Consider the following 22,967-nt stretch of genomic DNA (forward strand, 5'->3'; position numbering starts at 1 on the left):
CATCAGCCCATCTACAGACTCAATCTTCCGGGCTGTGACCAAAAGAGCCTCAGCAACACTTCTTGTATTCCTTTTATTGGAGTCATTTTACAGCTTCCCACAAAGTAGCACAACAGGTGAAAATGAAAACTGGTAATTTATTAAGAAATACCTACTTCTGGGGCCAGCACTGTGGCATAGCAGGCTAAGTCTCTGCCTGCAGCGCCGGCATCCCATTTAGGTGCTGGTTTGAGTCCAGGCTACTCCTCTTCCAATCCAGCTCTCTGCTATGGCCTAGGAATGCAGTAGAAGATGGCCCAAGTGCTTGGGCTCCTGTACTCCTGTGGGAGACCCAAAAGAAGCTCCTGGCTCCTGGCTATGGATCAGCCCAGTTCCTGCCATTGCAGCCATTTGGAGAGTGAACCAGCAGATAGATGCAAGACCTGTCTTTCCCTCTCTCTGTCTATAACTCTGCCTCTCAAATAATTAAATAAAATCTTTAAAAAAAAAAAACCAAAGAGATACCTACTTCTGGCTCACATATCATAGAATAATATATATATAAAAAAAACCTCTGGTTTATGACATGCGTAAAGTACTTTAAGATTGCTTTCCAAAGGATTTTCTGTATTCCAAAGGAACACAATGAGATCTCCACTGAAACCTACACTGTGAAATGAGTCAATCATGGAACAAACCTCTGTGAGTTTCAGTTTTCCCACGAGTTAAAATTTGGATGGTGCTTGCCTCATCACCCTTAACAAGGCTGATGAGAGACTCAAATGAAATTATGTGTGTAAAAATGCTTTAAAATACGAAGCTCTCTAGGCTTGTAAAGAATTATTACTGTTGTTATTATTGATGGACTTCTGTGCCTAGCCTCAGGGTTTCTACCTCATACACAGCTTAGAGTTGGTTTTATTTTTAAATCCCTGATAACCTAGGTAGCAGCAATATTACTGCAGGCCACCAATGCATAAGTAATATTCTCCAGTCATCTTTTTCCTTCTCATAGCAGCAATGACAAAAATATCAGTGTGGAAACAACATGAATCACAATGAAAATTAGAAGCAGAGAACATAAATATGTCATATCTCATAAATCACCTTGTTGTTCTGTTGTGCTCATTCTTTAAAAAAAGAGCAGAGAGAGAGAGAAAGAAAAAGAAACTATTAACTCATGGGAACAGCAGCACATGAATACAAGTGGGGTCTCCTGCAATTTCTGATAATCATGGCCCCTCACAGCTACTTGACAACACACAGCTCTGGCACTGAGGGGTACCTGGAACCAAGTCCCTCTGAATTGAATGTGTCACGCATCTCACAAAGGCATCAAGCCCAGACAAACATCAGCAAAGCCACTAGTCCTGCTACTCAGGGATGAATCCTCACAGAGGAATTAGCTGCATGCAGACCAGGAAGAATGACTAAATACACATGCTGGCAGCTTTTAGCACCAACCCCAGAAAAGAGCAGCATTTCTCAGGGTCTGGCTCAGCAACCTGAGAGGGTAAAACATCCCCTCTGCACACCAGGGAAGTGGTGGCGCCTCTGCCTGGCCTCTTCACTAACAGCTCTAAGAAGGAAACGGAGACATCTCAGTTACACTTATAGAAAAGGCTGAAAAGAACAGTAAGAAGTTTTAGGAAGAAAACTGGGAAGTGTTCAAATCTGATTGGTTTAAGAAATGATAAGTTTAGGGGGATAGGAGATATCAGTAAGATGCCCAAAAAGTGCCTATCTGGAAAAAAAACCAAGTAACAATGCACTCACATACACAAAATAAAAGTAAAGAAGGGCGAGAACACCATAGGGGAGTGCAATTTTGTTTGGGGATACAAGTTCATAGGCTACAGTATTTGATTCCTTTCCTAGTTACCCAAATCCAAGTGTTAAAACTGTGAACACTAGGGGCTGGTGCTGTGGCGCAGTACATTAATCCTCTGCCTGTGGCACTGGCATCTCATGTGGGCACTGTTTCTAATCCTGGCTGCTCCTCTTCTGATCCAGCTCTCTGCTAAGGACTGGGAAAGCAGCAGAGTATGGCATAAGAGCCTGGGCTCTGCACCCACATGGGAGACCTGGAAGAAGCTCCTGGCTCCTGGCTCCTGGCTACGGATCGGCCCAGCTCCAGCTGTCACAGCCCTTTGGGGAGTGAACCAATGGATGGAAGATCTTTCTTTCCGTCTCTCCCTCTGTCTATAACTCTACTTCTCAAATAAATAAAAAAAATTAAAAAAAAAAAAAACAAACATTAGTCATATTCTTTTTAAGATTTGATTTATTTGAATGGCAGAGTGACCAAAGGGCTACAACAGCCAGGGGTGGGCCAGGCTGAAGCCAGCAGCCTGGGACTCTATCTGGGTCTCCCATGTGGGTAGCAGGAGCCCAAGTACTTGGTCCCTTTCTGCTGCTTTCCCAGGCTGTTAGCTGGAGGCTGGATCAGAAGCAGAGCGGCAGGGACTTGAACTGGCATTCTGATATAAGCTGCTGAGGTAGGCAGTGGCTTAGCTCACTGTACCATGATGCTGGTGCCCCACTGCAATTTCTAATTCAACAATCACCCCCAGTTTGATTTCTTGGAGGCTTGGACTGTACAGTTAACCCAGTTTTCTGGATTTTATACCAAAGCTAGCTTTCAACACTATGCATAGCACATAATAGATCCTGAAGAAATATACAGTTTTACTCCTACAAACTTCCTTTATCCATTTTTAAATATTCTTTTTTGGGGTAGGCATTTTGTGCAGTGGTTAAGACAACATTTGAGATGTCTTCATCCTATATCAGAGTAACTGGGTTCAAGTCCTAGCTCTGCTCCCAATTCCGGTTTCTGGCTAATATATACCTTGGAGGCAGAAGGTGATGTCTCATGCAGTTCAGACCTTGCTGCTCGTGCAGGAGACCCATACTGAGTTCAGGGCTCCCAGGTTTCAGGCCTGACCTACCCCTGGCTATTGCAGGCATCTGTGGAGTGAACCAACAGATGAGATATTTTTATCTTTGTCTTTCAAATAAATAGCATTGAAAGATTTTTTAAAACATATATCCTTTTTTATTTCTGCTCCTTCAAAAATTAAATAGTAATTTAGACAGCTAGGTTAACGGCAGAAGCTTGAAAGCTGTTTAGAGCTGCATACAAAGAAAAGACAAAGCTACCCTGGGTGGTATGGAAACGTCCCACAGAAACTTTTTATTTTGTATTGTATCCGGATCATTCTGGCATGCCCAGAATCAGCATGTGATGGGACTGAGTAGCAAGCAGAAGGCTCCACAACAGAGCCTGCAAGGTCCATGAAAGCAAGGCCCTGTCGGTCCTCTCCATTACTGGATGCCCAGCATCCACCCTGTAGCAGGCAACAGTGGTACTCAAGAGGACATGGTTGGGCAGACTAGACACTGAATGACTGTTTGGAATGAATGAAAGAATGAATGAAGCCCCCGCCATGAAATACAGAGGTACAATTAGCAACATGACACAGACATAGAAGCAAGCAGAAAGGCCATTATCCTCCCAATCTGTGGGCACTACACCAGGGAACTGGAATGGTCAAGCCACTCTTTTTTTTTTTTTAATTTTTTTTTTTTTTTTTTTTGACAGGCAGAGTGGACAGTGAGAGAGAGAGACAGAGAGAAAGGTCTTCCTTTGCCGTTGGTTCACCCTTCAAAGGCTGCCGCGGCCAGCGCGCTGCGGCCGGCGCACTGCACTGATCTGATGGCAGGAGCCAGGTACTTATCCTGGTCTCCCATGGGGTGCAGGGCCCAAGGACTTGGGCCATCCTCCACAGCACTCCCTGGCCACAGCAGAGAGCTGCAAGCCACTCTTAATTCCTTCTAAAGCCACAGACTTAATCGGATGCACTTCTGTGACTCACTTCTGAATTTGGTGAGCTTCTTCTTCTTTTTTTTTTTTTTTTTTTTTTTTTTTTTTTTGACAGGCAGAGTGGACAGTGAGAGAGAGAGACAGAGAGAAAGGTCTTCCTTTGCCGTTGGTTCACCCTTCAATGGCTGCCGTGGCCAGCACGCTGCGGCCGGCGCACCGCACTGATCTGATGGCAGGAGCCAGGGTCTTCTCCTGGTCTCCCATGGGGTGCAGGGCCCAAGCACTTGGGCCATTCTCCACTGCACTCCCTGGCCACAGCAGAGAGCTGGCCTGGAAGAGGGGCAACCAGGACAGAATCCGGCGCCCCGACCGGGACTAGAGCCTGGTGTGCCAGCGCCGCAAGGCGGAGGATTAGCCTAGTGAGCAGCGGCGCCGGCCATGAGCTTCTTCTATTATGAATTTAGAAGTCACAGGCTAAAATAGAGCTCAAGAAACAAAAGACTTGACTCTGACTTCTAGGTTATTTTTAACCTCAGCTTCCCTTATTGTACTACTGGAAAGCAGAGCCATGATAAAGGCAGAAGCGTTCTTGAATCTGTGATGTGGTATTCAAATCAGAAGTATTATGACAGCATTGCTTGACATACAGTACTGTCTGAAGGCCTGGCCAGTGGTTCAGTTAGGTCAATCTGTCATCTAAAGATAAAAGATGAAAGCTCAGTACATCACTAATGTCCCCTACTTTCCCACTACACAGAGACAGTAGGTTTTTGTTTCACTTCACCTTCTGGGACCCCTTTTGAGGGAAAAAAAAAAAGGTGATTAAATCAAACCATAATGTGGGTGATTCTGTGGCACAGATAAAAGCCCAGGAGGAGTTTTTCAAAACACCATCACATTTGAGATTGTAGATTTCTCTAAACAACATGTGACTTTTATCTTTATAGATATAAAGTGAATGTGTTATTAACAGTATGGATTATTGAAGCAAATTTCATGTAGGATCTTTGTCCTTAGTGTGCTGTACATTGATATTTAATGCTATAACTAGTACTCAAACAGTATTTTTCACTTTATGTTTCTGTGTGGGAGCAAACTGTTGAAATCTTTACAATGTAAGCTAAACTGATCTTCTGTATATAAAGAGAATCGAAAATGAATCTTGATGTGAATGGAAGGGGAGAGGGAGTGGATAAGGGGAGGGTGGCGGGTTGGAGGGACGTTATTGGGGGGAAGCCATTGTAATCCATATTCTGTACTTTGGAAATTTATATTCATTAAATAAAAGTTAAAAAAAATTTTCCAACAAAAATAACAGGGAAAATTCAGTCTTTAAAAGGCCAAACTAATTTTGTACACCAATTTTCCTAGACTAAATTCACATTTTATAAGAATAGTAGGATGTCTTATTATCCATTCAATATATTTTAATATGGAAACTCTACATTATTGTTTTTATTTATTATTCATAGAGTGCAAGAAAACAACATGGCAGGGAACATATAAACACTTCAGGCCACAGCTTCTTCTTCTAGGAATGTAAAATCAAAAACAAATGTAAACAGGATTACTCCCCAGACCCAAACCAGGTGTCATGGTCTCTCTTTGCCAAAGTGAAATGGGACTTAACCAGGAAAAAGGAGACTCCCCTCTCTGCTAAAGCCTGACCTTGTTCATTGTCATTTCTGTGACCACTGAATTATTGCCCTTATTATCTACTTAAGTCCAGGCAAAGTTAGGCTCAAAATACAGGGAGGAGGTGCCATCTACTTCAAGGTTAACAAAGAAAGAATTGATACAATTCAAAGGTTAACAAAGGAAGAAAAGTACTGGTCTTAACAAAATAGTAAGTCTTCCTGACTAAAAGTAGGAAACATTTAATAAATTGATAACTAAAGGAAAGTAAAATGTCTTTGTATTCAAAGACAAAAGTGAGCTAAATCTCTGTAGCCTAATCAATGAATATTTGGGTAAAGCTTTTTTTTTTTTTTTTTTTTTTTTTTGTCAGGCAGGGTGGACGGTGAGAGAGAGAGAGACAGAGAGAAAGGTCTTCTTTTTCCGTTGGGCCGGCACACCGTGCTGATCCGAAGCCAGGAGCCAGGTGCTTCTCCTGGTCTCCCATGCGGGTGCAGGGCCCAAGGACCCGGGCCATCCTCCACTGCCTTCCCGGGCCACAGCAGAGAGCTGGACTGAAAGAGGAGCAACTGGGACAGAATCCGGCACCCCGACTGGGACTAGAACCTGGTGCGCCAGCGCCACAGGCAGAGGATTAGCCTATTGAGCCACGGCGCCGGCCTTGGGTAAAGCTTTTGCCCCAGAATCTAGTTTCCAACTCTATACCTGAGCATAAAATATAAAAACTCTATACTTGAGCATAAAATAGGTGCTCAAAAAAGACTCATTTTTATTTCCATAAACTATCTTTATCCTACTTGTTTATTTTATCTGAAAGGCAGAGAACAGGGAGAGACAGACAGAGACAGAGAGAGACACAGACAGACAGATTTTTCCATCTGCTGGTTCACTCCCCAAATGCTCACAACATTCGGGGCTGGGCCAGGTCAAAGCCAGGAGCCCACCACTCAATCCGGGCCTCTGATTTGGGTGTCAGGGACCCAAGTATTTGAGTTATCATCTGATGCTTCCAGGGTGCACATCAGTAGGAAGCTGGACTGGAAGTGGAGAAGTCAGGATTCCCACTAGGTACTCTAATATAGGATATAGGTATCCCAAATGGCATCTTAACCACTGTGCAAAACTTCTACCCTCTTCTATCCACTTTAAAATATCCTTTTGCTTCTGATACTTCAGAGATAAAGATTTATTCAGATAACTGGAATAATGTTATAAGATCCTAAGAATCCCTCCCACTCAGGGTAAGACCTGTGAGAGGAAAATGTGGTTAAGAAACCTGTCCTGTGCCTTACACTCCAGCATGGTTGCTATATTTAGTAGGTGCTGAATACATACTGATAGATGAAAAGTCATGCCTTCCCCCATGCAAGAACATACAAGAATTTATGTTATACTCAGGCTCTTTCTTCACACCATACTCCCATCGAACACAGTCATCGCCTTCTCACTTAGAGGAACATTTAAGATAAAAGAAGCAGGAAATGTACTTTCCTTAGAAGAGAACTGGGATTAGCCAGAGCTTCAAAAGATGAGAACAGGCCCAATGTGTGGGAGTGCTATGGAATTACTCCATTATTTTGTTCTGTTTGTTGTTCTGAAAAGTTGCCATGTTTTACCGATTACATGACAAATAAGGATTTATATATTCCAGGTATAAACTGATGATTTGTTACATGTATCCACTGTGTAATGATTAAGCACTGTCAGATTAATCAACACAGCTGTTGTCATCCATGCTGTACATCAGATCCTCAGAATTTATAACTGAAAGTTCTGTACCCTGTAACCAACATCTCCCCATTTCTCCAACCCCCTAGTTCCTTATGGCAGGACCCTGGCTCAACAGTCTGAAACTGTATGTTGACTCTAATATACATTTACCAGGGTCTTATAGTGATAAAACCAGAAAGAAACACAAAACTGGTGGAGACTTGCCAGGTTATAAATGTGAGTGACCTCATGCCTCCTATTTCTCCCTCAACTAATTTGCTTATTTTCAGCCTCCTCTTTCTTTCAACCCAGTAACAATTTTGTGTCTTTCATATGGAACCTAAGAAATCAAATGGTTGAGCTGCATTGATTTGAATTAGAAAACAACATTTTTAGAAGACTTATGTCCATAGGCAGGTAAGGTGTGAATGCAATACAAATCTCTCTACCTCTGAGTGTAGAGTGACATTAAACAACAGATCAAGGAATTTCAGGCTATGGAAGGGTGGAAGAAATTGTCTAGGAGGACCTAGAAGTCCTCTGTGAAGAAAGAGACTTAAAGTTCAGAGAGGTCAGAAGGAAAAAAAAAAAAGAGCAGATGTGAGACTCAGTCTTGGAGGATTTCACAGATTCATGAATCCACAGAATGATTACTGCTGCCTGTAGCACACTTTATGAAGCAAAGGGCCTAGGTAACGGACAGCAGGATAAACTGAAGGTTCTATGACAGGTCTTCAGAGTCAGACGATGTGAAGTCTGGTGAATAACAAAAGCCAGACCTTTCAGCAAAAATGAGGTTGTCCCAAAACACATTTTTAGAATATAGTAGAAGAACCATCTGTGAAAACATATGCGTGTTTACGGTGCTCTCAAATAAGTTACCGGCTACACATATTAATCACATAGCACAGCCCCTTCATCTGCTTTTCTATTACCTGTCCTACTCTGTGCCAATTTCCCTTCTCTTCCCCAACACCCCTTGCTTCACTGTTCTTCTTTAAGACATGGGATGGAGATTTGTCAAAGTCAATGAGCACTTTATTACAGTGAGGACGTTCTGTAATGAACAATTCGGCACTTTAATGAGATTCTGTAGATCTGTCTCCAGCCTGTCCATCAAGTTTCACTTCTATAAAGCACCCTGACACTAATCCTCTGGCATACCCAATCTTCACCCTGGGCTGAATATTAGATTCTTCCATGGTATATTGCATTACTAGTATAACCTCAGCAAAAATGATGAACTTAACTATACTTGAGGCAATATAGCTGGGCTGATTTGATTTTTCTCTATTGAGTTGAGTATGAAGGAATTACTTATTTACTAAGATAAAGCAAAAACAGTTTCTTATTGCCTGCTTAATGCCTAAATTGATAATATTTATGTGAGTCTTTTAATTCTTTCTTGAGGACCAGGTATTAAAAAAAATTGCCTGCAGCAGAAACCAGCTTTTAAAATTCTACATTATAATATTAGTAACCTTTAGAGAGGCAATTATAGCTCTAACGTGGACAGTATGGAATTTTCTTGACACTCAGCCATCTGTACATTACCATGTCGATCTCTGGCAGTGCCTTCAACCATGCCACAGAAAGAGACAGAAGCCACAAGGATGGTTGGCATCAAATCTCAATTCAGTTAGAAAAAATTAAATGCAGACTTCATTCCAAATCTTTCTTTGTCCCTTGGGAAGTGAAGAAAATTTGGTTACTTCCCACTTTGAATTGATGAATGTAAATTCTGATGATTTATGTTTAAAGGGGACAAAATCATATCTTTGCCAACACTTTCAACTTTTGCCTGGACAAACATGAACAGGAATGTCCAAGAAGCAGCAAAAATGTATAATTTTTCATTTTTTCCTTATTATTTTCTTTGTTTTTAATAAGGGCAATGCAGAATAGTGGAGAGATGGGGACAGGTACCAGCAGACCTGGATTTAAAGGTTGGTTCTGAGCAAGGCACTGAAGCCTTATTTTGTTCATCTGGAAGATGGAGTTGGTAACAGTCATTCTGCAGGTCTGCTGGGAGGATAAGTCAGTTTTTTTTTTTTTTTTTTTTTATTTGACAGGTAGAGTTATAGACAGTGAGAGAGAGAGAGATAGAGAGAAAGGTCTTCCTTCCGTTGGTTCACCACCCAAATGGCCACTACAGCCGGTACTGCACTGATCTGAAGCCAGGAACCAGGTGCTTCTTCCTGGTCTACCATGCGGGTACAGGGGCCCAAGGACCTGGGCCATCATCCACTGCCCTCCGGGGCCACAGCAGAGAGCTGGACTGGAAGAGGAGCAACCAGGACAAGAACCCGGCACCCATATGGGTTGCCTGCGCCACAGGTGGAGGATTAACCAAGTGAGCTATGCGCCGGCCCCAGGATAAGTCAGTTTGTAAGGAGCCAGGGACCCAAAAAACCCTCAGAGCACTGCAGCTCATGGTCTCATTGATGGAGGCAATAATTAAGAGGAAAACTGCTGATTCAAGTCAGACGAAGGAATAAGTAAGGGAGAAAGGCACCAGGAAAAGCATCAATCAGTAGAGGCAGATACTGGATAATCAGCCAATGCATTAGGCTTGGAGGCAGAATTAAAAGTGCTCTCTGGATATTATTTGATAAGATACCAGGATTGAATGGTCTCTTCCATTAACAGAAGACCTGTACTTCCCCCTTGTATTCTTTACATAACTATTTTTGAATGATCATGAAATCTCCCAGCCATGATGCTCTACGATGAATGAAGTGGCTAGCCAGTGTTTTGGAGAGTGCTACAGACAGTGTTAGAGGACTGGGGAAGATGGGCTCCAACCGCTTCCCAAAGATACCAGGTGGACTGCTCCAGGAGAGTCACCCGGGATGAGCAGAGGAGAATTTTAATTGAATAATCAACTTCAAAACATAAGACATGCTCCTGTCCCCTAGACAAAGGAATGACACAATGTGGAAAGAATGCTATGTCAGGTGAAAAGGCAGAGCTTAGGCAAATAGCAATGAATGCAGAATGGACTGAGGGAGATTTTTCCACTGCATTCCACAAGAGCTTCAGTTCATTCAAAGTCCAGGCTGTCTGTACTGTAACAAAGAACCGTTTCTGAATTGCTTACAGAAAAAGTCTAGAATTCATTCTGATTCCACTGGTTTTAAATATGTATCAATACCAGTTTACAGCCCACCCTTCCCATATTCTGATTAAGAAACAATTTCTATCAGGGAAAGAAAAAAAAAAAAACCTTTGACTCTTGATGTGGTCACACAAACTGCTGGGAAACCACGGGGAGTCTGGGAATCTCAGCTGCAGGTTCCTGTGTTGAGCTGAGGCCTCCACGCCTCACGGGCTGGTGACTCCAAACTCCTGCTCAGCGTGGGAGTGTAACTTCCAACACTTCAACCCCGCTCAGGATGAAACCAGACAAAATGTCGTCGTTGGCCCTCCATAATCGCATCACGCCTTTTCAGCGCCGACGGGAAGGGCGGGGGTGGCGGAGCAGAGCGCCCTTACCTGCCAGATCTGCTCTTCACTCAGCGAGGTCAGACGGTCGCTCTTCAGGACCTCCTGCAGCAGGCAGTAGGGCAGCATGAGGACGTCTTCTGGCCGGCTCTTCAGGAGTTCCGAGAGATGTTTCACCAAGAAATCGATCACTGCCTTCTCCAGCAAAGTGAGGTTAAAGAGGTCAGCGAGTCTGTACAGATCCAAGTAATTAAAGCTATTTAATTCCTGGGTGCCAAAAAAATAAAAAGGAAGAAAGAGCGCTTAGAAATCAATCCAAGAAAAGGCAGGCAAGAAACGCAGATGGACTCAAAAAGGTTGGCATGACAGGGGTGGGAGAAATGTGACTGCTGGTGTGAAAACAAGCAAGCAAGCAAGCCAACAAACCCCACTTACAAGGTGGTGGGCAGAGAACTGGTGTTCTGGAAGTCAAGTTTTCTTCACGTACTCCTCTTTTTTTTTTTTTTTTTTTTAATTTTATTTATTTATTTCAGAGAGAGACTGAGAAGTCTTCCGTCTGCTGGTTCACTCCCCAGATGACCTCAACAGGCTGGGGATGGGAGGATCCAAAGCAAGCAGCCTCTTCCGGGTCTCCCACGTGGGTGCAGGGACCCAAGCACTGGGCCATCTTCTGCTCTCCCAGGCCATAGCAGAGAGCTGGATCAGAAGAGGAGTAGCCAGGAGTAGAACCAACGCCCATATGGGATACCAGTGCCTGAAGCAAGGGCTTAGCCCACTGTGGCACAGCACCAGCCCCCACTTACTCCTCTTAAAACACTCACATTTAAAGGCATTTTAAGAAAGGATTGTGAGGGCTTTCTGGTTTCACTAGCTGAAATGGTATTTCACAACTCTTTAAAACCATTTGCCAATGAACACAAGCGATTTTTCTAGCCTCACCATACTTTACAACTTTCTTTATTTTCTACTACAGATAATATAAGGGTAGGTAAGGTGGGATGCATGGTTAGGTGACAAATTCCATATGAAGATAGACCGAATTCGCTCTTTCCCATAACCTCAAACTAAATATTTCTTTAAGTAAATAAAACAACTCATTAAACAACTCATTCTGATTTGATGAAATATAAACACAGATTTGACCAGTAAAGTCTCAGGAAACCTCACAAAATAACCTCCTGACCTAACAATTCTCTGAGGACTCCACCTAAGATGGATTATTTGTAATTGTTCTTTGTTTTAGGTCAGCCTTATTCAGATACTAATAGCATTCTTTCCCCCTTTTTCAGGAGTTTCTGTAGCAGTGATTCAAAGAGGGTGGGGTTGGGGTTGGGTTTCACCTGTCTCTACAAGAGCTCAAACTCAGAGGAAGGACTGGACAATAATGCCTTTAGAAAACTGTGGCTCTGTCACTGTAACCCTGTGAAAACCAGAGTGGACACACACACATACACATACTTGTCCGCAGAAAACTTGCCTATTTCTGCTAGAATTAGAATGGGCCATGTCCTGGTTACCCTTCCATTTTAATTCATGATTATTAGTATGGGATCAATATGCTCCAATAACTCAAGGAATACAGAATGCCATCAGACAGCTATTTCACTGTTGATCTATTTAAATAATATCAACATACACCCCCTCTTTTCTAAGTTATTTAAGAGTATTAAGGTCTCCACCTAGAAATATTTTATTCTCTTCTAGTGTGTATGCTTCCATGGTATTTGAGAAGTGAATATTTTTAAATCTTTGCTGTCCAACACAATAGTCACTAGCCACATGAATCTATTGGGTGTCTGAAACATGGCTAATCTAAAATGGTATGTGCTATAGGTGTAAAATACACACTTGAGTGTAAAGAGTAAGAAAAATAAAATGGAAAAACTCAATAATTTTTATACTGATTATGTGATGAAATTATGGCCTGGATATATTGGGTTAAATATTTTATTATAATTGAATTAACTGTTACTTTCAAAATGTAGCTACTAGAAAATTTTAAATTACATATGTGACTCCCATTGTATTTCATTTGGACTGTAAGTAGTATTCTAAATAACAAAATACATATCAAGAAATTGTAGCACTAAGTAATGGCTAGGCAAAAAGCTCTGGAGTGAACTAAAGGGTCCACATTAGGTGACTCTACTTTTACATAATCAGAATGTGCTGTATAATAGGGGAACAAAAAAGCTAGAAGAGAGGATTTTGAAGTTTTCCCCATATAGAAATAATAAATGTTTGATAATATGTTTACCCTGATTTCAACATTACACAATATATCCCATATTAAAATATTACATGGTACTCCATAAATATGTACAATTTATATATATCAGTTAACATTTAAAAAATAAATGAATTAAAAAATTATAAAGCAGCTGTTAAACTATCAGATGCTTTATTACTAGGGCTACTTGATTAAAATGTTGGTTCTAGATGCTGGTTCTTCTGGTGGAAGATGATACTTTAATCATATTCCTAGTAGGAGTCAAGCTAGAAGACTTCAGGAATCAGGTTAAGATTCTGGCTCTTAATAGGTCTATTTGCCAACATGACTGGAAGAAGAATAAATGCTTATCTTTAAAATGTAGTTCATCACAGATGGTCATTAAAGTCCCCTTCATCTCTGAGATCAAAGGCTCTATAAACAGCCATTCAATCAAAATATTCTGACTTCCCATTCAGCAGATTTTATCAAAACGACACTGAAGATTTTTATTCCAGCACCAATTCAAATAACAAACTTGTTCTCCAAATCTTGCTTCTTAGGGTTGGCAAAGTCTGCCCTGGGGGCTAAGAATGGATAATCCTGACACGTGGAACTTCCACTGCAAACTTCAGAGGACTCTCTTCTTATGATGAGTAGGTTATTTCTGGTAACTGTTATCCAAGTTTTACAGCACTAGGGCCCTGGATATGATTTTGGCATCCAAATAAATTACTCTGCAGGGGCCGGCGCTGTGGCATAGCAGGTAAAGCCGCTGCCTGCAGTGCCACCATCCCATATGGGCACCGGTTTGAGACTCCGCTGCTCCACTTCTGATCCAGCTCTCTGCTATGGCCTGGGAAAGCAGTGGAAGATGGTCCAAGTCCTTGGGCTCCTGCACCCACGTGGGAGACCTGGAAGGAAATCCTGGCTCCTGGCTTCGGATTGTCGCAGCTCTAGCCATTGTGGCCAGTTGGGGAGTGAACCAAAGGATGGAAGACGTCCCTCTCCCTGTCCCTCTCTCTTTCCCCCTCCCCTCTGCCCTCCCCCTCCCCCTTCCTCTCCGCTTCTCCTTTGCTGTGTAACTCTGACTTTCAAATAAATAATAAAATTACTTTGCAGTCCCTCAGAAGTCTGAGATAGCCTTTCAACTATCCCAGCTGCATGCCTAGAGTGCCGAGCAGCACAGCACACAGAAATGGCCATCACCAGAAGCCAAGAACAACCAGGCTCTGCAAAGTAAGAGGTGGATGGGCACTAAGATAGGGGAAAACCTTTTCTCCCATTTGTTCACCTGCCAAGAAAATGAACCCAACTATAGGGTGAGCTGGATTATGTGGGGTAACACAGCATTGTTTATTATTCACCTTTATATACTTATATGCAGATACTGAATTTCTTCCAATTGAAGTATAACTTAAAAGTGGTTCAACTCAGAGCTATGGGAAATCAAATAACTAAATTACTTTTACAAAGAATTTTTAAACTGGTGGTTTTTTCCTGCTGTGTTTCATTTGAAGGCAATTATTTAATGTCTTCTACCATAGGCTTGAAATATTTTCATTTCTTAAACATATAATGTTATATACCCCTCAAATGCAATCTAACAAAAGCATATCCAGTTTACTAGCGGAAAACAGAGAACGCTTAATGGACAAATGTCCATGGCTAACTGAACAAATGTCCATGGCAAACAGGAACAGAACTGATACATGTTTGTGTGCAAGGGTTAGAAGGTAAAGATGTTTCCTTCCCTACATGTCTATTTCTCCTCTCTTCTGCTTAGAAACAGAATTTTCCAAATTTCTAGTGCTTTCTGGATGTGTCAGAGATTTCCTTTCACCATTCTTTGCTTAGCTTGCACCTCAGTAATTAAACTAAGGTTAAAGTGAGGATTCAGGGGGCTGGGGGAAACCTGCCCTCTCTCAGGCCAGAATGCCATAGCACACACTCCAGTCGGGGGCAAATGGACTCTGGGAGCTTTAAGCAAAAAACATGATGTTTCATCCAATGGTTAAGACCATGTGTAAGCAAACTAAGCTCCAACAATGCTGCTTTTAAGGGTTTCCATTAATGTGATGGGGAAAGTGGGAAGCAATAGTTAAATTGCATTAAATGCCTACCTATATTACTCTGGATAGGAAAAAAATCATTGCTGTTTTAGAAAGAGTGCCATTATGTTTCTGGTTATAAAAAGTAATAAATGTTCAGTCCATAAAATTCAGGACATACAAAGTAAGAAAAAGAAAACAAAAATCATTCATAATTTCACCACGCAGAGATAATCACTATTAATGTTTTTGTATATGTATTTCTAGACTTTTAAATAAGAAGCCTTTTATATGTCAAATAAAGAGAAAGAATAATGGCATCACAGCAGAACAAATCATAAGCTGCCACAGGTACTCAGACGCAGCCCAGCTTGGTAGAGTAGAGCAAGGCCCATGGAGTCAGGTGGACCTGGCTCAACTCTGTCTCTGATCATTGGTCAGGACCCTAGGTTAATCACTGAACCTCCACTATTCCCCATGAAAAAAACAGAAAACTCAGCCAATTCACAGGGTTGTTATGGAGGCAATGTAGGAATGCTATCACAGCTCTGCACATGGAAAATATATAGTAGATTGAAGGGAAGGTGGCAAGAACAGTAAGACATATTTGAGCATTGTTGTCTGGTATCCATAAGCCCTAACTCATCACTGATGCAATGAGTTCACAATGAAGAAAGTGATCTCTTCAGATATATGGTGAAGTCACGGAAATGAGGTGGCCAACGTAAAAATCATGGAATTGAGCTATAAATTAATTGTACATTAATATCTCCTGCATCTAAATCACTAACACGAGTCTTTCTCCCAAGATCTGAATTCATTTTCCCAACTGTTTCTAAGAATACATCTTCTCTTGGACATCCCACATCCATACTGAACTCAACCTGTGCAAATTTATTTTATTTTATGTGATCCTGCAGCTTTTTTCCCATATGCCCTCACTAGGAGAAAGGCCACATCCAAACTCACACCTCAGGAATTTGAAAGCTGGCCCATCTTCCTCTCTTATGTTGAATCAATTACCAAGTCCATTCGTTCTTTCTCCTTAGCATTTCTTCTTCTGTCCCTCATCATCCCCAGTCTATACTTCCTATTACAGTGTACTAAATTACCATTACTGCCTCCAGCATCAATCTCACAATCCTCTTTTTCTACACGAACCTGATAATGTTTTGAATCTGATCACATGTTTAAAACTCATTAACAGGATCCCATTTGCTTATGGGAAATAGTCCAAACTCAGTAACATTGTACGTTCTTCCCTGACCTGGACCCTGCTGACCTCCTCATCCCACAAGGCAGCAACCCCATGCACTCTGGCTTGGCTTCAACCATGACAACCACCTACACATTCACATCACACACCAGAACCACAGCAGGCACCAGCAATACAATGAACCAATCCAGGTGAGCCCCAAGCCTTGTGGAGTGTGTAAACTACTGAAAGAGAGAGCCACAAATCCAAACAACTTACAAATAAATGGAAAATTATAAGATAGAAGTCACAAATGATAGAATATAGGACTCTAAATGACCATGCAGATTTGCCCTAGAGTGGCGACTTAGTGAAGGCTTTCCTGAGAAACACTTCATAGGTACAACTTTAGGAATACAGTGGTTCTTCCCCCATACACACCCTCCCACCCCAACTCCTATCCCACTTCCCACTCCCTCTCCCATCCCCTTCTTCATTATGGTTCATTTTTTAGTTTAGTTTTATATACAGAGGACCAACTCTATGTTAAGTACAGATTTCAACAGTTTGCGTGCACCCACCCATACACACACATACACAACATAGAGAGTACAATTTAGGAACAAGTTTTGCAGTTAATTCTCATAGTACAACTCATTAAGGATGGAGGTCCTACATGGGGAGTAAGTGCACAGTGACTTCTGTTGTTCCTTTAACAAGTAACACTCTTATTTATGACGTCAGTGATCATCCGAGGCTCTTGCCATGGGCTGCCAAGGCTATGGAAGCCTTGTGACCACAGACTCCATCAGTATTTGGACGCAGCCAGAAGCATAGAAGTTCTCTCTTCCCTTCAGAGAAAAGTACATCCTTCCTTGATGGCCCCTTCTTTCCACTAAGGTCTACAAAGAGATCCTCTGTGTAGGATATTTTTTGCTTGGCTTTCCATGCCTGAAATGCTCTCACAGGCCTTTGAGCCAGATCAGGAAGCCTTAAGGGTTGATTCTGAGGTCAGAGTGTTATTTACAGCGAATGTCATTCTAGGAGTCTGCTGTGTGGACTGCTTCTCATGTCAGACATTTCCTCCTTTTTAATTCTATTATTATTATTACCAGGCACTTGATGTTATTTATATGATCACTTTTATACTTAAACCTATCCATATGTTAACTTTAACATTTAATATGATTACTTTAACAATTAAGAAGACTTTTTACCACAAATTTTAATGGGATTGGAGTCCCATGACAAGTTTTTGGCTGTACCCTTAGAAGTAAGTCTGGGCCGGTGCTGTGGCTCACTTGGTTAATCCTCCACCTGCAGCGCCAGCATCCCATACGGGCGCCGGGTTCTGGTCCTGGCTGCTTCTCTTCCAGTCCAGCTCTCTGCTGTGGCCCTGGAAGGCGGTAGAGGATGGTCCAAGTGCTTGGGCCCTGCACCCGCATGGGAGACCAGGAGGAAACACCTGGCTCCTGGCCTTGGATTGGCGCAGCACATTGGCTGTAGCAGCCATTTGGGGAGTGAACCAACGCAAGGAAGACCTTTCTCTCTGTCTCTCTCTCTCACTGTCTAACTCTATCTGTCAAAAAAAAAAAAAAAGTCTGTAGGACTGTATACCATAACATTTTAAACAGGACAGAGGTGGGATTGCAGGGAGAATGTTCCAAACAGAGGAAGCAGCACGTACAGAATTCTTGTGGGGGAGCATGATTCCACTGCTGTCTGAGCATTCCTCTCCATGTCACTCGCACTTACATTACTGTCTGACGGGCTTTCAGTACTCGTCACGAGCAGTAATTATCCTCTGTGCTTACTTGTCTGCTTGTTGATAATGTGTCTGTTTCCTTCTCTAAAGCCTCAATAAGCGCTATGGGAGGAAGGACCTGTTTTCTTCTCGGTGTGTCCCCTGTGCCTAAAGCAGTGCCAGGTCCATGCAAGCCCCAGCTGCTGAATGAGTGAACCTGGTTCAGCTTTTCAAACCCCCCTGGCTCAGGTCAAATTGATCATTACCTCCTTTGGGCTTCTACCCTGCCCTCTAGTTTTCTAGCACAGCACTTGGCCACTGTAAGCTCCCAGTGATTATTGCTCTCTCTCCCTCTACCAAATCTAAGCTCTGAGTAGCAAGGATTATGTTTTATATTTCATGTGACTGTGGTATCCAGTAAGGAGTAATGCTCAAAACACATGTGTTTAATGAAAGAATGTCCATCAGCTTTCTTAATAGCTTAGAATAAAGCAAAAACAGAGGACAGCACTGTGGAGTAGCAGGTTAAGTCTCGGCCTGCAGTGCTGGCATTCCATATGGGTGCCAGGTCGTGTCCTGGCTGCTCCTCTTCCAATCCAGCTCCCTGGGAAAGCAGTGGAAGATGGCTCAAGGGCTTGGGGCCCCACAGCAATGTGGAAGACCTAGAAGAAGCTCCTTGCTTAGGATCAGCCCAGCTCTGGCCATTGTGGTCATTTGGGAAGTGAACCAGCAATGGAAGACCTCTTTCTCTGTCTCTTCCTCTCTCTGTTTGTGATTCTGATTCTCAAATAAATAAATCTTTTCAAAAAAGAATTAAGCAAAAACAGAATAGCCTATGTCTTTCCAACATGCTTATCCAATTTTGAGCCTCATCCACTTCGGGCCATTTTCGATACTTCATTGGTCTTCCTCATCTTCCCTTCCACTTTCTGGCCTTCTTACACATATGCCTGAAGGCAAAGCTATTGGCCATTCAGTTTTCTGACATGGAACATTAATAATAATGACAAGAGCTACAAGTGTTAATGAGAAAATGCTATATAATCATTTTTCTGTGAGAAAAATATTTCAATCTATCTAAAATTTCTTTCTCAATCCAAGAGAATTATTTCCTTTATCAACTGATAATTTAGATTAAAGTATCTTAAATACCATTTCAAGTGATACTTTGACCTAATTATGAGATTGTCTCAGGTCTTTTACCTTCTGTGCCTTAAAAATCCAAGTTCTCAGGTAAAGACAGTGGTTTCAAATGGAAATTACAGCTCAGCAACAAGAAACTCTCTTGAGTAAAAGAAAATCTTTGTCTTCTGTTCCTAAAAAGGTTTCATTTCTGTCACACTGCTTCTCTCTTGAAATTTAGTTTCTATTCAGAATTATGGTGCATGCATTGTTGTTCTTCGGGGAATATTTTTAAATAACATTATTTTCCCTTGATTTAGGGCTATTTAGCTTCTCTTTCCCTTTCTATTTGTTTCTTATGGTTCGAATAGCAAGTTAAATAACAGAAGAAGAGCCACAAAATGTGAGCCTGGTCCTGTACTAGCTCTGGAATAAACACCCATTTTTCAAGTTTAATAATTCTTAAACCTATATATTCCTCAAATTCAGTCTTTCTGTGTGACCTATTCCTCTAACTATAGCCTTAAAATGCTTAATTCCCAGAAAAACTACTAAATATGGTAGGTAAACAAAGGCATGCAAGAGGCAAATACTGCTGTATTTTGAGTTATATTCCAATGCAATTACATTGGAGGCACCCATCAGGAGTTAGGATCTGAGTGGGAGGAGTTAAGGCAGTTCAAGGCCGAGGGTTAACTGTGGGCCTCTTCTACCAGTCTACCCAAACCAGGATGGGAGCAAGAAAACAGCGAGTCTCTGCCATGGTGCTGCCTGCTGCAGGACTCATCAGTGGCAGAGGGACTCCACGCTGTTTCTCATTTAAGCAGGAATTCAACATAAATGACCCCAATTCATACAAATGTATGTTATTCGATAATTTATCTTTTCAAATATTTATTTTATTCAAAAGGCAGAGTGACAGAGAGGGACATACACACACATACACACAAACAGAGAGAGAGAGAGAGAGAGAGAGAAAGGGAGAGAATTCTTCCATCTGCTGGTTCACTCCCTAAATGGTTGCAAGGCTAAGTCTGGGCCAGGCTGAAGCCAGGAGTGCAGCACAGCATCTGGGTCTCCATGTCAGTGGTAGGGGCCCAAGCACTTCGGCCACCATCCAATGCCTTCCCAGGCACATGAGCAGGGAGCTGGATTGGAACTGAAGCAAACACGACTCAAACTGGCACTTCAATATGAGATGCCAGTGTTGCAAGCAGAGGCTTATCCTGCTGAGTCATAATATTGGCTCCTTATTTGACAATTTAGATTTAAGTCTGTTTATGCAGTAATGTCTCCCAGATTCAGATTCAGTTGCATTCTACTACACTTCCTTGGATGATAGAAAAACATGTGGCCTTTTAGTTAGGGCTTGCATATTCACTGCTCATGACCCAGTCTAGCTTATGTAGGTCACAGCCAAGAGATGTGTCTTGTGTTTCTAAGGGGAGATAAGCTGAAAGTCAACGGTCCATCACCATCCTAGGCTCTAGCCCCCACCACCACTGCTGGAAGCCAGGTGACCACATGTCCCAACCACCGGTGTCAGCTCCACCCCGATCCTAATGGGATTCACTGCTCCTACTTCCATGCCTGCCCCCAGGCAAAGTTTTAAAAGGACCTGTTCCTGAACATATGGCTCTTCCTCTCCATCTCCTGATCTCTCTCGCTCGCTCTCTCTCTTGATCTCTCTCTTACACTCTCCTTCTCTCTCTTTTCCTTCTTTACCCCTTCCCTCTGGTCTGTCGGGTTTCCCCCAATAAACCCTTTCCCTTAAAAAAAAAAGTCAGTGGTCCATGTTTCTAAAACCCAGTCTTTGTTATGGTTCCACCCATAACTCCCTGGCCTGTCAATAACTCTTTGCCCAACCAGCACTGCAGTTTAACCCTTACCTGGGCAACAGCAATTATGCAGAACACAAAATATCTATCATCATATGATTGCCTCTATCAGAGACTACCTTCAATATCTGCCCCACAAACTCTCTCCATCAAATCTAGGAGTCTTGATTAAACTGAGAAAATTCAGAAATCTGATAGAGATCCTTTGTCTTAATACTAACAATACCTGTGCAAATACAGCCTTAGTCACACCTGTTTCTCTTGTTTCCTTTCATACTTCTGAGAATGTCACTATTTTTAAAAGAAAAATAAACATCAACAATATATATTACCAATTTGGATGCCTATGACCTGTGTTGAAAATAATATTAAAATTTTCTGAAGGTTAAAATAAGAAAAATATAATTTTGATTTCCTAAAATTTCCCTAAGATGACCAAATTAGCTCACTTCTCATATTAAAGCTCAAGCTCCTATGTTACACTTCCTACTAATCTAGACCCTGGGAGGCCACAGTAATAGTTCAAGTAATGAGGTTTATGCCGCTCATATGAGAGATCTGGATTGGGTTCCTGTCCCCAGCTTCAGCCAGCCCCATCCCCAGTCATTGCAGGCATTTGGAGAATGAGCCAGAGGATGGCAGAGCACTCCCTACCCCAAAATGAACAGGATTCAAGATTTTTCTGGGTCATAACACTTAACAGATATGACTACTTTAACAGTGCTCTGTTGAAACCAAATAATTATGGTCCCTTCTTTAACTCTTCCACTTTCTTTTTAAGATTTATTTATTTATTTTTATTTGAAAGGCAGAGCCAAAGAGAGAGGAGGAAGAGGAGGAAGAGGAGGAAGAGGAGGAAGAGGAGGAGAAGGAAGAGGGAGGGAGGAAGGGAGGGAGGAAGAGAGAGAGAGAGAGACTTGGGTCATCCTTTGCTGCTTTACCAGGTGCATTAGCAGGGAGCTGGATCAGATTTGGAAAAACTGCTGGGCTGGCACTATGGCGTAGTGGGTAAAGCCGCCACCTGCTGCCCACATCCCATATGGGTGCCGGTTCAAGTCCCAGCTGCTCCACTTCTGATCCAGCTCTCTGCTATGGCCTAGGAAAACAGCAGAAGATGGCCCAAGTCCTTGGGCCCCTGCATGCACATGGGAGACCAGGAAGAAGATCCTGGCTGATTTCGGATCGGCACAGTTCCAGCCACTGGGGAGTGAACCAGCCAGAGGATGGAAGACCTCTCTCTGCCTCTTCTTCTCTTTGTGTAACTGACTTTCAAACAAACAAACACGCAAACAAACAAATAAATAAAAGAACTTGGTCTTGAACTGGCACCCATAAGGGATGCTAGTGTTGCAGGAAGAGGCTTAAGCTGCTATGCCACAAAGCCAGGTCTTTTATTTTCAATTAGTAATGCCATTCATTTACATAATTTCACTTCAAAATGGCACCTCAATTGCTAAACATCAACACTACAGATAAAGATGGCCAGGAAACATGGTAGTTTCTGTACTCATCATGTAATAGCACACAGGAAATTGGAAGTTGCCATATAAAATGTTGATAATACATCACATTTTGAGGGCTCCTCAATGTCACCCTTGTTATGAAAGTCAAGAAAGCTTCTTTTTAAAACTGCTCCTAAAATTATTCCAAATAGCCTGGTAAACCAATTATGTATAAAAATTAGAATGGTTTACATTTTAGCAGTATTATCAAAGTAAAATAAAAATGATGTATCTGCTGCTTATAGGGATCAAGTGCCAACGAGGCTATGTTAAGTGTGAGATCTTTTGTTATGGACTGAATCTAATGCTTCCCTCTATGTGTCTCTCATCACGTATAGCCATGCATAGAGCTTACCTTCCAACTATTAGAAATGTTCTAGTAAACCACAGATGCTCAATGAGTTATGGTGGGGTTACCTCCTGACAAATCCCTCTTAAGCTGAAAATATTGTAATCGTTTACTCTACTGAGCATCGCAGCTTAACACAGAACACTGTAGAGTATAGGCTGTCTACTCATGACTGGGTGGCTAGCTGTGAGTTGCAGTTCATCACTGCTAGCTAGCATTGAGAAACAGTATGGTACCACACTATCACTAGCTTGGAAAGAGATGAAAATTCAAAATTTGTAGTACAGTTTTTATTGAATATGTATCACTCTTGCACCAATCTGAAAAATCATTAGGTCAAACCATCCAACGTCAACGACTATC

At 42.1% G+C, this 22,967-nt stretch overlaps 1 protein-coding gene across 5 annotated transcripts in view; it reads right to left on the reverse strand.

Moving 5' to 3' along the window:
- Positions 1-22,967, reverse strand: part of KLHL32 (kelch like family member 32) — a 251,473-nt gene that overhangs the window by 56,350 nt on the left and 172,156 nt on the right. For 3 of the 5 annotated variants that reach the window (XM_008263237.5, XM_051855442.3, XM_089332871.1), the window contains one exon: positions 10,646-10,861. In XM_008263237.5, coding sequence (XP_008261459.1) covers positions 10,646-10,861 — 216 coding nt within the window. Of the gene's footprint in view, positions 1-10,645; positions 10,862-22,967 lie in introns of those variants that run through there. The other 2 variants (XM_051855445.3, XM_089332872.1) reach the window with 2 other exon arrangements.

Source organism: Oryctolagus cuniculus, chromosome 5 (genome assembly GCF_051225735.1).
Source record: "Oryctolagus cuniculus isolate XC-2025 breed Fujian yellow rabbit chromosome 5, ASM5122573v1, whole genome shotgun sequence".
Lineage (NCBI taxonomy): Eukaryota > Metazoa > Chordata > Mammalia > Lagomorpha > Leporidae > Oryctolagus > Oryctolagus cuniculus.